This window comes from Megalopta genalis, chromosome 1 (genome assembly GCF_051020955.1).
Source record: "Megalopta genalis isolate 19385.01 chromosome 1, iyMegGena1_principal, whole genome shotgun sequence".
NCBI classification, from domain to species: Eukaryota; Metazoa; Arthropoda; class Insecta; order Hymenoptera; family Halictidae; genus Megalopta; species Megalopta genalis.
Genome location: NC_135013.1, coordinates 28,816,086 through 28,832,848, shown reverse-complemented (window position 1 = coordinate 28,832,848; position 16,763 = coordinate 28,816,086). Strand labels below are relative to the sequence as shown.

At 32.5% G+C, this 16,763-nt stretch overlaps 3 protein-coding genes across 4 annotated transcripts; 2 read left to right on the top strand and 1 right to left on the bottom strand.

Annotated features, from left to right (window-relative positions):
- The first annotated feature begins 180 nt into the window (after nucleotides 1–180).
- On the top strand, nucleotides 181–4,140 carry LOC117222353 (uncharacterized). Its single transcript, XM_033474003.2, has 14 exons — nucleotides 181–708; nucleotides 799–910; nucleotides 983–1,090; nucleotides 1,520–1,707; nucleotides 1,785–1,948; nucleotides 2,019–2,191; nucleotides 2,260–2,320; nucleotides 2,377–2,503; nucleotides 2,617–2,759; nucleotides 2,829–2,940; nucleotides 3,015–3,296; nucleotides 3,367–3,714; nucleotides 3,778–3,840; nucleotides 3,918–4,140. The coding sequence occupies exons 2-14, from the start codon at nucleotides 823–825 to the stop codon at nucleotides 4,011–4,013; spliced, it is 1,953 nt and encodes a 650-aa protein (XP_033329894.1). The 5' UTR covers nucleotides 181–708; nucleotides 799–822; the 3' UTR covers nucleotides 4,014–4,140.
- Gk1 (Glycerol kinase 1) lies at nucleotides 4,050–7,218 on the bottom strand. The gene is made up of 9 exons (XM_033474005.2): nucleotides 6,739–7,218; nucleotides 6,180–6,438; nucleotides 5,860–6,083; nucleotides 5,578–5,784; nucleotides 5,400–5,510; nucleotides 5,053–5,306; nucleotides 4,750–4,955; nucleotides 4,518–4,649; nucleotides 4,050–4,445 (listed from the first exon to the last, which is right to left on the bottom strand). The coding sequence occupies exons 1-9, from the start codon at nucleotides 6,811–6,813 to the stop codon at nucleotides 4,360–4,362; spliced, it is 1,554 nt and encodes a 517-aa protein (XP_033329896.1). The 5' UTR covers nucleotides 6,814–7,218; the 3' UTR covers nucleotides 4,050–4,359.
- Nucleotides 7,219–8,042: 824 nt separating this feature from the next.
- Nucleotides 8,043–16,410, top strand: Dp1 (satellite-binding protein 1 Dp1). 2 transcript variants are annotated; one of them, XM_033474006.2, is made up of 23 exons: nucleotides 8,043–8,081; nucleotides 8,182–8,251; nucleotides 9,086–9,288; nucleotides 9,359–9,574; nucleotides 9,648–9,854; nucleotides 9,934–10,149; nucleotides 10,213–10,396; nucleotides 10,471–10,785; nucleotides 10,860–10,969; nucleotides 11,047–11,203; nucleotides 11,491–11,666; nucleotides 11,745–11,876; nucleotides 11,947–12,093; nucleotides 12,165–12,323; nucleotides 12,424–12,558; nucleotides 12,675–12,893; nucleotides 12,971–13,106; nucleotides 13,199–13,350; nucleotides 13,433–13,561; nucleotides 13,635–13,745; nucleotides 13,831–14,028; nucleotides 14,114–14,332; nucleotides 14,404–16,410. In XM_033474006.2, exons 3-23 carry the CDS (start codon nucleotides 9,127–9,129, stop codon nucleotides 14,674–14,676), a joined length of 3,753 nt encoding a protein of 1,250 aa, XP_033329897.1. In that variant the 5' UTR covers nucleotides 8,043–8,081; nucleotides 8,182–8,251; nucleotides 9,086–9,126; the 3' UTR covers nucleotides 14,677–16,410. The 2 variants fall into 2 exon arrangements, with proteins under 2 accessions (XP_033329897.1, XP_076381048.1); XM_076524933.1 differs by having other exon boundaries at nucleotides 14,420–14,725.
- Nucleotides 16,411–16,763: the final 353 nt, after the last annotated feature.

Sequence of the window (16,763 nt, the reverse complement as noted above, 5' to 3'; positions counted from 1 at the left end):
TAATAGTTATATATATATATATATATATATATATATATATATATATATATATATATATATATATATAGTTATATAAATATAATAGTATTCAATATTCACCTCATTTGAATCATTTGAACCTTTATGGCATCGCTCATGGATAATTACCATCTTCATTGAGAAATGAGCGGCGATCACCGATAACCTGTTTCCTTAATCAAAGCGAGTATCAATTGCGCGTACACTTTGGCATCTATTATATTTCAGAGTGTTTTAGAGCGATATAAATGACTTCTTTAATATCGTCATACTTTCACGATCAGTTTGTAATCAGGAGAATGACCTGGCTGTAGGAACAGTTCGGAAAAGTTCGAAAAGTTCAAAATCCGATAAAATTATAATACGACAGTAATGCCATCGTTGGGCGCGTGCTGGAAATTCGTCCATCGTTGATTTTACGGGCTGTCAATAATATTTTATTTAAATACTTCAGTAGTAGATACAACGTTTTAGTGTGCCGAATAGAGCAGTTCAAGTAGTATGTATAAAGGTTTAGCGCGTGTTGCGTGTCGCTCAAGCGTTGAATCTATTTACGTAGTAGGAAGGAAATTAAATCGTGGCGTTTTAATCAGATTAAATACATATATTTTTAGAGATCAATTCTAATCGAGCATATTTTGATACGTTAGAAAAGTAATAAAGACGAATATTTCATCAGTATTTAGCGTGGTAAGTGCGGAAGCTTTGAGAGGCATTTAACGCTGACGCGCAAAAACATCCGACAATTCCAATTGCCTTATATTTCATTTCTAATTAAAGTGCAATCAAAGTGAATACAATATAATGCATCAGGAAGAAAACAAGCATAAATCTCCTTTAGAATCATGCAACATGTCGCCACAGAAATTACAGCGATTCCTAAAGACCGGCGGTGAGCTTTATTATTAGTTTTTACAACTCTTGAGTGAGCAATAAAAACTATCATTTCGTAATTGTCATGCAGGATCCGAAGGAAGAGACGTGAGATCTCGCACACATCCATTAAAACGAACACTGGATTCTACTCCCCATAATAGTCCTCAGAAACGCTCCAAGACGCCCGAAAGTCGCGGTACGTTATCGTGTGAGGTGAAGATGTAAAGAGCTCAAGGTCAAATCGAAGATCATTTCTGTGTAGTAAAAATTATGCATTTCCATTTAAAGAAATGATGCAATTGTTAATTGCACCTGCATTGATGCACTTAAAGGAATCTAACGGCCTACGGATGTAGTGCTCTTCGTGTCATTTATCTTGCTTTGACATTTTTTGTAAATGCATTAGTGACGCAGTTATGACCTGAAACAATTGCGTAGCCCACTCTGTATATGTATATTATATATGTATACATACGTATACATATGTATTATACATACATATATTGTTACATCCTCAACAAGAAAGGAATCTGTTTCTCAATCAAAAATATGCATCTTTCATATATATTTGAAAAAAATATTACTGTTCTCTCATTTAATAATAACAAATAAATATAAATTACAGAATCAATTAAGAAAGATGAGAAATTACAAGTTGAGAGCGGTTCCAGCTATCGAAAGAGTGAATCATACCATCATGAGAATACTGAGAAAATTAATAAACCATGTACAAGCGGAAAATTTGTCAACACGTTAATAGAACAATGGTCAAAGCACATGGGTGTTGAGAATCCATTTGTGCAGACAATAACGGTAATATTTTTACAATGATGACAACCAGACCGCAGAAAGATATTTATATTTTTTAAAAATTCGATTGTTTATAATAGTCGCAAGAGAGTCCAATAGTAGACGAAATGAAACGGAAGCTCATTATGGAGGAGCGAAAGATTCAATTGCTCACGAAAAAGTTGAAAACCGCTGAGGAAACCATATCCTCTCTCTCAGCTTCGCGCGAAGCTGAAGCACAGTCAAAGGAAGAAATTTTTAAACAGTAACGGGATCATTTCTTTTTTTTTAAATGTCTAACATTAACGGAAATTATTAGAACTAAACTCTTTCAGATTGAACAGCGATTGGGAATCGATAACCAATTATTATGCTGAAATATCTCAGAGCTTGAAGGGATTTCAACAACATAAAGATAATTTGTATAAGCTATACAACAATATTACGGTTATGCAAGAGACAGCAGTAAAGAAATTGCAACAAGAATTAAATACTATGAAATTAAAGGGTAAACATATAATCTAATCGTGTGAAATCGTTGACAGATTTGTTTCCTTACTTTAATTAATGTTCTAGACGACGAACGAAAGAACATTTGTGCAGCAGCAGAAAATACTGTTTTAATTCAAGAAAAAAGGTATGTTTATAAATATTTCAATAACTTTATCTAATCGTTACGTCTAAAATTGCTAGAATACATGAAATGATGATCGCGGAGGCTGAATTCAAGAAACTATTGGAGAACGTCAAGAGCGAGTCAGTTTCCGAGAAAAATCGTTTACAAAATGCTCACGCGGAAGAAAAAGTAGAATTAATGAAGGTTTGATAACATTCTCTGATTATTGTTTTTGCGTAAATATGCGTGCGTTATCTTCTGATTTGCGCATATTTTATGGTAAAGGTAACAGACGGTATAAGTGATCACGATTTCAGAAACAAGAAAAGCTCACGTCGACGAACATTGAATTACAAGGGCAAATACAAAATGTCGTTGATGAAAAGCAAAATTTAACCGAATTGCTGAAAGAGAAAGATAAAGAAATCTCAGCTCTGCAACAAGATATTTCTACATTCAAGTGCGTATTTGTACTCGTTTTTTAATCAAAAACTAATGATTAAAAACTAATGAATCAATTTTTTTCAAGAAATAAGATCGAGAATCTGTTGAGTCAGATTGCAGATTTAAGTTTTAAATATGAGAAATCGGTTGAAGAAACGACGGTATTTAAAAAGGAATTAGAGTCCAAAATGCAAGAAGTAAGAACGTGTCATTTTTATTTATATATAATGTTTAATTAAGCATATAAGCATCAGTGTTATTGTTTAAATAGATCGATAAATTCAGAGAAAATTTAAGAACCAGACAAGAAGTAGAAAGTAGTTTAGCCAAAGATCTTGATATGATCAATACAAAGTATATAAAGGCAAGTAATGATTTTGCAACTATGGAAAATAAGTTAAAAGATATGGAAGCTCGTAACTCAGCATTACAAAAGAAAATATACGATATGACGAACACGACTGAACGCGAAATCGCGGAATTAAAAAGAGACATTGAATTTATGGAAAAAGAGAAGAAAAAAATACTTTCCGAAAAACGTACGAAAATTCAGGTACACGCACGACAGTATTAATATTGATAAAATGTTTTATCTCTAGCTTCAACTGTTTCATATTAAATAGGAACAAGAGAACTCAATTAAATTGATGGAAGAAAACTATGAAACCGAACTAGCGTACTTGAAAAAGGACTTTGATGCCAAACTGTCTGAAATGAAGTATCAGGCTGCGAAGTTCAGTAACGATGACACATTAAGCAAGATGGGTGAAGAAACCAGAATGACCAAAAGGAATGAGGCTAAAGAAAATAAAGCCCGTAACACAGAAAGTCGACCAAAACAACAGCAATTACAAGCAGAAAAAATGTCCAGTACACCAAAGATTACATCAAGATCTGAAGAAATAGTGGCTCACGACGAACAAGATATATATAGTTTTACCACTCAGAAAATTAGTGGCACGGTAGACAAAGTAAGAGTTACAATATGAGTATATGTGTGTGTGTGTAAAATACTATTTTATTCCATTGTGCAGGTTCCTGACTATAAAGAAAATTTGTTTTTAAGATCACAAAGAAGTCAAGAAACTGAATATGAGGTATTTCCTATGTACAGTTTAATTTAATGCAAAATTATATGTACTTGTATAATTTCACCATTATTTCATACAAATAGGGTCTTACCAGTACGCAGAAGAAGAAAAGGATTTTTAAAACGCGCGAGACTGGATTAAGACAGTATACATCTACAAAAAAAATAATTAAAAAATAAGGTTTTCTAGGAAGTTTGTATAAAATCAACTCTTCATAAAACAATAACATTCTTTAATACTAAATAACAACTTTTGTAACAGTACACCATAATCAATAAAGCATAAATAACACTTTGAAACGTTAAATACTACTTTCATTCTATTATTTCATAATATTTTAACATTTGGAGTATTGTGTATTACATACATGATGTTGCGCCCCTTATTTGCGTCTTAGTATCGCGTTCACATACTACAGCATTTCATGCTTTAGTCATGCACACACATATATTCCAAATACAGTTTCATATATTCTAAATGTAAATTGTACTTGTATCCATTTTAATAATCCATTTCATCTTCAAGTTATTTATCAAACGAAGAGGAGGAAGTATCCCATTTCATTGATCTTTCTACAGCCATTTTCCATGTAGAATATTTCAAATCCCGTTCTGAAACACGGAAGTATGATTTATATATATATTGTTTGTTTCACGCGTCTACACTAAAGACTAAAATATTACCATCTTCTCCGATTGAAGGTGAGAATTTCGTAACCTGTGATGCATCTACGTCGTTAATATCAATGATGCCGACACCTACACCAGCTAATATAGCTGCACCTAATGCTGTTGTTTCCACCATATTAGGCCTCACTATGCAAAATGAATCTTTACACTTCTTACAAATTCATTATTAAAGAAATTGAGAATTTAAAATTGTAACAAATTTAATAACAGAGAAAGTGAAACGTACCAACACTTATTCCAGTAATATCAGCTTGTAGTTGCATGAGTAAATTATTTACAGTCATGCCGCCATCGACTAGTAATGTAGTCACTTTTGTTCCAGAATCTTTTACCATAGCTTCTAAAATATCTCTTGTTTGGAAGCAAACAGCTTCCAAAGTTGCCCTTACAATATGATCATCCTGTGTATCTTCTGTGATACCACAAATTACCCTAATAAGTGCACATAAATAATATTTTTAACACGTAATTAGAGCCGGAAAAGAAAAATAGCTATTTCAAATATTAATTTCTGATTACGTGTATTTACCCTCGTGCATCTTGTTGCCAATATGGTGCATACAAGCCAGAAAATGCAGGAACAAAATATACCTCTCCTGAAGTCTTTCCACGCTCTGCCATTTCTTGACACTCTGAAATGTTACTGAAAAGTTGCATATTATCGCGCAACCAGGACAACGCTGCTCCGGCCACAGCAACAGAGCCTTCTAAAGCATAAACTGCTGGTGATTTGCCCATTTTGTATGCAATAGTTGTTATAAGACCCTGATTTGAATCTACTTTCTAAAATTACATTAAAAAAATACATAAGTATATTTAAATTTTATACATGTAGCTTATAATAATATTAAATCATTCAAAAAAATGTATACATACAACACTTCCAGTATTGTACAGTAAGAAACAACCAGTTCCATAAGTAGCTTTTGCTTGTCCAGGCTTTAAACATAGCTGACCAAGCAGGGCTCCTTGTTGGTCACCAACACACTACATACGTAAAAAGAGAAATATATTGATTTATTTACAGATAAGCATTAAAAAATGAGAACTTTACCCCTGCTATAGGTACACCTGAAAGAATTTCAGGATTTGAAATATATCCATAGACTTCGGCACTGGACCTTATTTCAGGGAGAATGTGTTGTGGAATTCCAAAAAATCGACATAGTAAAGGATCCCATTTCAAAGTTTCAATATTCATTAGCATAGTACGGGATGCATTTGAAACATCGGTCATATGCAATTTTCCTTTTGTCAAATTCTGTAATGAAAATGGATAAAACAATGAAACGCTACTGATATAATTTGTTGACAATTAAAATAATTGTCAGCATACCCAGATGAGCCATGTGTCCACTGTTCCAAATATACATTTTTCTGCATCTACTGACTGTTTCACACGTGGTATGTTATCAATAAGCCATCGTATTTTAAGAGCACTAAAATATGGTGACATTGGTAGTCCACAGAGTGGTTTTAAATAATTTTTGTTCCTTGTTTTATTAGGTATACTATCCAATATATCTTCTAATGTTGTAGTTGTCCTCATATCATGCCAAACTATAATATTGATATTAGTTGTTATTACTGCCCTTGATTCAACAATGTGTAAATTATTAATATATAAATATTCAAACAATATATAATCTACCTTACCAAGTGCATTATGTAATGGTTCTCCTGTATCCTTATCCCATAATAAAGTTGTCTCTCGTTGGTTGGTAATTCCTACCGATTTTATGTCTGATGCGCTTAAACCTAAATTGCTTAGCTTTTCCATGGTCTTTTTTATACAATTTATCACAGCATGTAAAATCTCCTTTGGGTCCTGTTCCACCCATCCTTCTTGTGGATATTTCTGAGTGATTTCAATTTGATGCGAAGCTATCACGTTTCTGTGTAATACATCAAATACCTGAAGTGGAACATAGTATGAATATATCTTTTCTTCTAATTTTTACTGACATTTTATACAAATAGTATCATCGATAACATTGTATAAATTAATTACACTTGTCAATAAAAATAGAGGAAATGAATAGGTGAAAACTTGATTAAAGATTTTTCATAAAAGATTAACGATATATACGTATACAAATTCTTTATGCTTAGTTGCCAATGGGATAAAACATATCGTAAAGTAAACACTATCGTATAATCGTATTCAGATATCTGTTCGTTCACTATTTATTTTACATTGGAATTTAGAACTTACTAAGAACCGAGCGCTACTCGTTCCTTCATCTATTGCCCCAATGAGCGGCCCTGTATGGTCAATGTCTCCTGGCATATTTTTTCGTTATTTTAGACTTATAATATAAGAAAGCACTTAAGATGACCTCTGCTTAACCTTCGTCCTAACTTGTTATATAATGATGCACATTAAATATAAATTCGATCAGTGATAACAGCGCATTTTGGAAACCCAAATTTCAAACGCATTCGAAAAACACGAAATATGTAACGATATTTTTCCTTCAGCCTACTACTTCAGATATCGTTTTCCTGTTATACTTTGATTATATCATAAATGCTCTTTACTGCATGATTATTTATGACTAACAGTTACAGAATTTATGTAAGTTCATTGTTATCTGAATTTTACAATTTATTTTACAAGTCACGTTAAAAAGTATGTACATATGTACATTGTGACATGTAAAAGTAATTTAGATAAAGCATCGACACCGCGTGGCGAACATGTAAAGCTCTTCTCTTCCATTTAAGAATAAATATCTACATACATACATATAATAATAATATCTGATTAATATTATCTCTTTTATACATTTCCGTAGGAAATTTACAGCAGATACATTATTTTCGTTTTTCCTCGTCAAATTAAGATAAAATAAACGTACAGATTCAAACAAACAGTTTTACTTCGGGTCTAACGATTTATACAAATCTGTACACATGTCAATATGTATTACTATAAAAAGCAAATAAAATTACGTAAATGATAATAAATAAAGATTACTCTGTATACAATATCGTAAGGCATTTAAGTTCCAAATAAATATTGCTCAATCAAATTCCTAGTTAGATTTGGTATGCATAAATCGAAGCACGTGATTTTAACGCGATCACAAATTGTACATAATGTGAGCATTTTATGAACAAGGATACATTATTTTTCAATTACTACATATGTAGTTTTAAATTAAAATTATATTTCCTCCATAATTCATCTTTTTCACGATTTATATGTATCAGAGAGAAAATCACTGTCTCACCAGATCTTGTAAGATGGTATTTAAATTCTTGTTCGTGTAAAACAAATCAATGAGGATACTATCAGCTTGTAAATATTTAGTGAAATCAGACAAAGCGAATTTTTCCAAATTAGATACACATGTACGTATGTATTATACATTATGTGTTTTTTTAGATTTTATTTGGAAATGAAGTCGTAGAATTGTAGATTATTGTACATAGTGTCCTTTAAACCAGAAAGTTGGCAAGAAAAATGGCTTCAGATATCCCTACATTATAGTAATTTTCTACGATCAAGGAATATTTATCTCATTTCACTTTGCGTTACCGGTAAGGAAAGACGTACGTTTGTGGAAGAAGTGAAAGATTCTTTGCTCGATATAATTGAATTAGATTAAACTGTGATCTGTGGCTAATACGCGTGGATTTTCTCATGTTTCAGGCAAACCCACCATTAAACTGGCTTCGTAATAGACAGTTATTACTTGGCCGGATTTCTTTATTACGGTAGAGTGAGTATGGCTTCCTGAAATGTCGTATCTGTCCCATACGAATATCTCTCTTTCTCTTTCCGTCTGTCTTCCTCTATCTGAACATAACGGCACTAGCTTTGGGTTTCCGGGTGTTTTCTGTTTCGTTCGAAAAATTTATGAGTATCGTTTCTTGACACGTACAACGTGCACACGTATCATTTACGAAAGAGGTTAGCGATCTTGTGACGTGTCAAGTGAATACTTCATTCCATATGGTGGTCACTGGCACAATCACTCGCTGGTCATTGACATGCTGGCATTTAACTTGAATCTGCTTCGTTCTTTCTCTTTCAAAGTAATTGTCATGGAATCGTATTCGTTACCGAGATTTCGACCGATTTACGGTGACTGTAATATATAGTCGAGTAAACGTTTACGTAAAATGTATATCGTTAAAAGATGTTTTACATCGTATTCTATAGGCATGACTATCGATTCCCCTTAGAATTTTTCGTATCGATCGTACCTCTTTCTGTAATTTCTCGGAGTCCGAAACTGCAGTTTATGATTTCCCAATGCTATTCACAGACTTGACTAATTCAATTAATTGTGAAATAATATAACAGTGAAATAGATTTGAATATTTTGTTACATTTCAAACACGTGACAAAAGTGTAAACCTTAAATACATTTTATGCAACAAAACAGTACAATTTAAATTCACAATGTGAAATTTGTATAGTTCATATTTGGAAGGTTAAGACATTGGCAATGAGTAACACTTGTATAGTTACATTTTAAAAGAATATATTTAACATGATTCAAAGTATTTTATAAGTTTTACGGTTAAGTATATTGAGATTTATATTGCAGTGCTACTGTAAGGACTTGGCACGAAACAGGATAATCCCACCATGCAGCAGCAGTCAGTAATGGAAGAGGGAACGGCCTATGAGCCACCTACCTACGATGAGACATTCCCAGTACTTCCTGAATCAGCCAGTTCAAGTTCAGGGAAATTAAATATTTTCTCCATAAGTAATAACTTACAACTAGGACGCATAACAATTACACAGGTATAAATTACAGTTTTTATATATACATAGATTTTCCAGTTCACAAAATTTCATATTTCTCTTGCATTAGATGTTTTGTGTACCAGCAGAAGAACGCAAGTTTGATCATAGCGATAAATTTGGTGAACGTGAATCTATTCGCACGTGTAAAACAATAATGAAAGAAACAAACACAATTATTGAAATAGCATCTTCAAAAGATCAATCGCTTACATTCCTAATAACTGGCAAGCAGAATCAGGTTTTGGAAGCCAAGCGTCGAATTCTAACAACCTTTCAAACTCAGGTTTGGTTTAAACAATTTCGACTGCTTGGGTGTGTTTAATGAAATTTTTAATGTTTCATGTTATTCATCACAGGCAAGTAAACAAATCAGCATTCCAAAGGATCACCATCGTTGGATTCTTGGAAAGCAGGGGCAACGTCTTAAAGACCTAGAAAAGACGACTGCCACTAAAATAAACGTTCCACCTGTGCAAGATCAGTCAGACATAATAACAATCACGGGAACGAAAGAGGGAATAGAAAAAGCTGAGCATGAGATTAGAGTAATTTCAGATGAACAGGTGAGTAAATATGTTTTAATTAATCAAATCAAAGTGTATCTTAGTAAACAAAGAATACATATAATAATATATGTTGCAGTCAAGAAAGGCGTTTGAACGAGTATCTGTGCCAAAAATTTATCATCCTTTTATACATGGTGCGCATAACGAAAACCTCAATGCCATGATGGCAGAAACTGGAGCTCGAATTAATATTCCTCCTGCCTCTGTGCAAGAAGATGAGATTACTATTGCTGGTGAAAAAGAAGGTGTGCTAGCAGCTAAGCAGAAAATTGAATCCATCTATAAAGATATGGTAAGAAATTTAAAATAATTTGTAAGTCATTAATATAAGAGTAACATTACATTCTTTTTCTAGGAGAAAAGGTGTACTACAGTGTCTGTTGAAGTTCCCAAGTCTCAGCATAAGTATGTTATTGGTCCACGAGGAAGTACTATAGCGGAAATATTGCAAGTCACTGGTGTGAGCGTCGAAATGCCTGCGTCAGATTCACCCACGGGAACTATTACTCTTCGAGGTCCTCAAGAAAAGCTTGGTCAAGGTGATGCCGAATTTAAAGATTTTTCAGTATCTAGATACAAGAATAATGCATTAACATGAACATTCTAAATATAGCACTGAACAAAGTGTATGAAAAGGCGAACAGCGTTCGTACAGCTGTAGTGGTCGCACCTGTTTGGATTCATAAATACATAATAGGAAAAAAAGGTGTGAATATTAAACGTATCACACAGGAAATGCCAAAAGTGAATGTGGAATTTACCGGCAAAGAAGATAAAATCAAAATCGAAGGCCCACCAGAAGAAGTTGAGAAAGCACAAAACGAGCTTCAGATGGTGGCTAGTGATCTGATATCTAAGCTTACATTTACAGAATTAAATGTTGATCCCAGATTTTATAAGCACATTATTGGGAAAAATGGATGCAATGGTAAGGTTTCGATATGAAGTTGGTTAATATGAGATATTCAAATAACATGTTATATTCGTATTTTTCTTTTTCAGTAAATCGTGTCAAGGAAGGAACAGGTGTTATTATTAATATTTCTGAAAATGATGGCAATAATATAATTCGTATTGAAGGAAATATGGCTGGTGTAATTAAAGCTCAAACGGTTTGTAATGTTTTTGTTTATTTAACATAATAAATATTATACATACAGTCTTAATTTTATACTTCTATGTGTAACAGGAATTAGTGGAGATGGTGAAAAAATTAGAGAATGAAAAAGAAAAAGACGTGATAATAGATCATCGATATTACCCTAGTATTATTGGTAATAAAGGAGATAATATTAAAGAAATCCGAGATAAATTTAATCAAGTGCAGATTACTATTCCTGGTCCAGGTATGTAGCGTGATATATGCAATAACTAGAACTCGGATTTATGCCAGGTACAAACATTTGAAAGACCTCGTCCCTTGTTGGCATTTAGCCAATAGGAGCTCTGTGTGCATTTTTAGAGTACAGGTCACGTCTCAGATTTTATATTGTTATATAGTTTCATTCTTATAAATTACGTAAAAGATGCCTGAATCAAAATATTAACGAACATAAAAAATAAATTGTTAAATAGTGAAAATAAATAAATTTATTTATATGCACTAATCTTGCATGCAATTATTTATTTGTAGGAGAAAAGGGAGACATAGTAAAAATTAGAGGGCCTAAAGAAGATGTAGATAAGTGCCATAAATATTTAATGAAGTTGGTAAAAGAATTGAATGAGAATAATTATGTGCTAGAAGTACCTATTTTTAAACAATTCCATAAATTTGTAATTGGAAAAGGCGGAGTAAATATTCGTAAAGTAAATATCTTAAAACAATATAAGTATTTTATAATAAATATACCATTTAATTGCTACTTTTCTTTTCATCATTTATAGATTAGGGAAGAAACTCAAACAAAAATCGAGTTACCCGCTGAAGGTGAAAAAAGCGATGTCATAACAATTACAGGAAAGAAAGAGAATGTAGAGAAAGCTAAAGAGATGATTCAGAAAATACAAAATGAATCGGTAAATTAATTTTGACATGTCTAGATTTAATAATTTAATACTTGTATTAAATTATTCTCATTTTTATTAGGCTAATATTGTTTCGGATGAAATAGTAATTCCACCAAAGTTTTATAACTCTCTTATTGGCACTGGTGGAAAATTAATTCATTCTATCATGGAAGATTGCGGTGGTGTTGCGATTAAATTTCCGACTGCAGAAAGCCGAAGTGATAAAGTGAATATCTTTTGAAAATTGATGTACATTTCCCTATATTTAAATTTTAATTTATAATTTATTCTGTCTAGGTAACTATTAGAGGTCCCAAAGAAGACGTTGAGAAGGCAAAACAACAGCTTTTGGAACTTACAAACGAAAAGCAATTGTCTAGTTATTCTACCGAAGTCCGTGCCAAAGTACAACATCACAAATTTCTCATTGGAAGAAATGGTGCCAGTATTAAAAAGGTTGGTATGCAAGTTGTTTAAATATACATGTTTTATATATGCTTTGATATACTAATTATCATAAGAATTATACTAATTATACTGTTTTCATCTTTCATAGATTAGAGAATCTACTGGAGCACGTATCATATTCCCAACTGAAGAAGACCAAGATAAAGAAGTGATTACTATTATGGGAAAGAAGGATGTTGTTGAAAAAGCAAAGGCTGTATTAGAAGCTACAATCAAAGAAATTGTAAGCATATATATTTATTTAATAAATTAATTCACGAGTATTGCATTAATATACAATATTCGTTATAATTGGCGAATATAGTTTTCAATCTATAAATTAATATTTTTGTTGTATAGGATAACATTACTGAAGGTGAAATCCGTATTGATCCAAAGCATCATAGACATTTTGTAGCACGTAGAGGTGGAGTACTGTATCGTATCGCAGACGAGTGCGGAGGAGTGTTAATTTCCTTTCCAAGAGCAGGTGTAGACAGCGATCGTGTAATATTGAAAGGTTCGCACGATTGCATAGAAGCCGCGAAGCAAAGAATGCGAGAGATCGTGCAGGAACTGGTAAAATTTTTTAAATTTCTACTAGTATCATCTTTCATTTTTTAGGCGCACATGATTTTTTTATTGTTTTTTTTTAGGAATCAATGGTAACTAAGGAATGTATAATACCTCAGAAACATCACCGAACCGTTATGGGGGCGAAAGGACGTAAAGTGCAACAGGTCACTTCCGAATATGATGTACAAATCAAATTTCCAGATCGTGAAACATACGGTACATGTCACTTTATTTTATTAGTATAATTTTTCAATATTGAACTTTGATGATAAATAAGATTCTCACACGTATAATTTCATAACTTTTAGACGAACATCGTGAAGGAGAACAAATTAATGGCGAGAACGGAGAAGTTTCGGAAACAGTTCCGGCATCTGATATTATTCGAATTACAGGACAGCCAGAAAATGTTGAAGCTGCTAAGCAAGCGCTTCTCGATCTAGTACCGATTACAATAAAGGTCAGCATATTTAGTACATAGTAAACAATAGTAAAATAGTTTTATAATTGAGTTAGATAAAAGATTGGATTTACAATTGTAGGTGGAGGTACCGTTTAATTTACACCGTTCTATAATAGGACAGAAGGGCCGTGACGTGCGAGAGCTAATGTATATATATGACGTTCATATCATGTTATCTCCGGCCGTAGAGAAGCTTGATTATATCAAGGTATGTAAACTGTTGTATGAAGTTAATATATTATTCATTATTCGAGATTAATATATTGCCTTTTGTTTACTAGATTTCTGGAACTCCTTCTTGCGTTGAAAATGCGAAGCAAGCTATTTTAGACAAATGCAAAGCTTTGGAAGCTGAACGACAAGATAGAGCCTTGAAATTATTCGAATTGAAGGTATCAATACTCATTATTTTAAGTTTTATTCATACAGCGCTGGCCGAATGTGACCAAAATAATACTAAGCTTGCCTTTTTTTTAGCTTGAAGTTAATCCAGAATACCACCCAAAAATAATTGGACGTAAAGGAGCTGTAATTAACAAAATACGTAGCGATCACGATGTCGAGATAGATTTTCCGCGAAAAGGTGACCCTGAAGAACATATCATTACAATCACAGGTTATGAAAAAAATGCGTACAGTGCTCGAGATGATATTATAAAAATTGTGAATGAATTGGTAAGTATATAATCATTTATATTCAATTTCAGTCTATCTCCGATGATAAATAATTCTGTATTTCATTGTCTTTTTAATCGTTTAGAATGGCTTGACAAAGGAAGAAGTGGACATAGATTATCGTGTACATTCGCGTTTAATTGGTACAAAGGGTAGAAACATTCGTAAGATAATGGACGAATTTTCAGTTGATATTAAGTTTCCTCGAAAATCCGATCCCGATAAAAATCTCGTAACTATCGTGGGTACAGAGGAGAACGTAGCCGACGCAAAGGATCATTTATTGAATTTAACAGAAGAATATGTAAGTATTATAACATGAGTGACACTTACAAAATCTAGATAACGGAATCAAGAACTTTAAATTGTTGACAGATACAGGATGTTTTAGAAACACAGATCTGTCAAACACCCGATGATGCCCTCCGAACTTGGGGTAAAGCCACTTGGAGTAAAGCAGGATTAAGGGTGCCTAAAGGTGGTTATTCTGATGGAGGCTCCACTGGTTTCTTTGTAACAGGTGGTCCTTGGGAACAACAACCACAAAGCGCCCCAAATACCGCAAGTGTAGAAGAATTTCCTGAGTTTGCTGGATACTCGCATGTACCTGTAACAAACCCCGAAGGTCCTTGGGGGGTAAAACGTTAAAAAAATTAAATCAAATAGAAAAGAAAAATGAAAAAAATCGACGAACGCATGTAAGGTAACAAAGCATAATAACTTTCCTCTGACAAACAATATGAAAGGGTAAACGCATTAGTGCTAGGTGGTTCCCTGTTTCATTACTGATGTTGCTGCATACGACCTGGCCACTCTATTGGACTCTGACACTGGTTTACTACAAAATGTTTGACGACGGTGTTTATATTTACAGTTCATATACCAATATCCGATGTATCTGTAACTGTAACGCATAATATTTTAAGTTCGTTGCCATGTAGGAAACATGTACACGTGCGCTCACTCAACGCTCATACACAAAACATGCAGGGATATACAGTCAGATGCAAGATGGCGGCCAATTGTATTCATAACGAGAACATCTAATTTCACATTTTATTTCTGCTGATATGCCTTTCAGGTACAGATATGTTGTACTTAAGACTGTGGCTTCGTAGGAACCAATTATTTCCTTTTATGTATTATACACAGGGTGGTCAGTAAATTGTGGTACACTTGAGAAGGAGTTTCTACGTGTAAAAACACACACACACACACACACACACACACACAACGAAAATTTAAAATAAAATTTTTTTTTATACGAATTTCCAAAAATGAAACTTCGAACAAAAAAATTATATTGTGTATTTTCGTTTTTCTTCCCGAGTAGATGCAACTCTTTTTCTCGATCGTACTACGGTCTACCAAACAACCTGTATATATTTCTCAGATTCTCTCCATCTGTGTAGATTGCGCGACTAGACGCTTCCGCGTTTAACCGGGCATAATGTTTTTTTGTTAATTTATTTATATTTTTTTTGTACATAAATTGCATTTTCTTTCGTTTTTGTTGCGTTGGACTTCAGTGGAATCGATATCGAACCACATCACTATATTAGAATTCTGTACACAGAACCGTGTGTGAAATGTGAAGCTTTAAGGTCTTTCTAAGGAAAACGTTCCTAGATATACTACATATACATATATATGTGATTTCCTGCTTTTGTAAGTACCTAGTATAAATAAAATAAGGTCGATTCGTACACCAAAAACCATCAGTGACGCTATGAAGCGAACCAAATTGCCAACAAAGTGTTAAGCGATCATTGTATAGTCTCGAACGATGGAATTTAAGAACAGAAATGTTTTTAGTCATGATAAATAAATATGTTTTTGGGGAACATAATCTTTAGAAGGCCTTGATATTTTTCTACTGCTTTTGCGCAGTGATCGAAGACGAGACACAGCATCATTGGCATCATTTATAACGACAGAATCATGAATGTTCGTAATTTAAAGGCGACTCTTAATTTATTCTATTCTATTTTACTATTTGCTGTATAATGCGCAATGTTTGCATTCTACTATTTATGAGGCCAACTAGCTAAGAAAAAGATATTCGGTTCAAGTGCCTTGTCTATTTTCTTCAGGACAGCTCATTTCAATTGTTGGAGGAATGTGAATATTAGATTATATGTATAAACATACTCGTATATAAATATTGATAATAATTATATTATTATACACATATACCTGTATATATATAGGTATTATATATATATATATATATATAGATATATATATAGATATATATATATATATAGATATATACACTTACCATCAAAAGTTAAGAAACAAAGCAGTTACTCGAAAATTATGTAATATATGTTTTGTTTTTTCATTTGTGTATGTTATTAAATAAACAAAATACAAAAGATATATCATTTTTAGTATAAAAATATTAAATTAACTCTTTTACTTTCGAGATAATTAAAAACACTAACTTTATTTTAATTAACCCTGATACAAAAGGTACAAAAATCTCACTTTTACTTATATTAATATTACTTTCTGCTTCTACAATACACACACATTTTAAAATCATTAAATTTATTCTTAAATAAATACTATAACTTATAATCATGTAATTCCTTTTTTTAAATATATTAAATTAAGAAATCAATAATATTTATAATTTGTATAAATAATAAAATTTTCCTTATTAAGAATCCTTTCAATGTAAATGAAACACTTTTTGTTAAACTAAAATTTTAATAAAAACATTTTCCCAT

Bases quoted from the DNA above. Each gene is read 5' to 3' on its own strand.
- LOC117222353 (XM_033474003.2), top strand. From the start codon at position 823: ATGCATCAGGAAGAAAACAAGCATAAATCTCCTTTAGAATCATGCAAC. The intron at 1,708-1,784 runs GTAATATTTTTA...TGTTTATAATAG, and splicing joins CATTTGTGCAGACAATAACG to TCGCAAGAGAGTCCAATAGT. The intron at 1,949-2,018 runs GTAACGGGATCA...AAACTCTTTCAG, and splicing joins AAGGAAGAAATTTTTAAACA to ATTGAACAGCGATTGGGAAT.
- Gk1 (XM_033474005.2), bottom strand. From the start codon at position 6,813: ATGCCAGGAGACATTGACCATACAGGGCCGCTCATTGGGGCAATAGAT. The intron at 5,511-5,577 runs GTAAAGTTCTCA...TTACGTATGTAG, and splicing joins CAGGTGTACCTATAGCAGGG to TGTGTTGGTGACCAACAAGG. The intron at 4,956-5,052 runs GTAAATACACGT...TGCACTTATTAG, and splicing joins TGGCAACAAGATGCACGAGG to GGTAATTTGTGGTATCACAG.
- Dp1 (XM_033474006.2), top strand. From the start codon at position 9,127: ATGCAGCAGCAGTCAGTAATGGAAGAGGGAACGGCCTATGAGCCACCT. The intron at 12,894-12,970 runs GTAAAATTTTTT...GTTTTTTTTTAG, and splicing joins GAGAGATCGTGCAGGAACTG to GAATCAATGGTAACTAAGGA. The intron at 13,562-13,634 runs GTATGTAAACTG...TTTGTTTACTAG, and splicing joins AGAAGCTTGATTATATCAAG to ATTTCTGGAACTCCTTCTTG.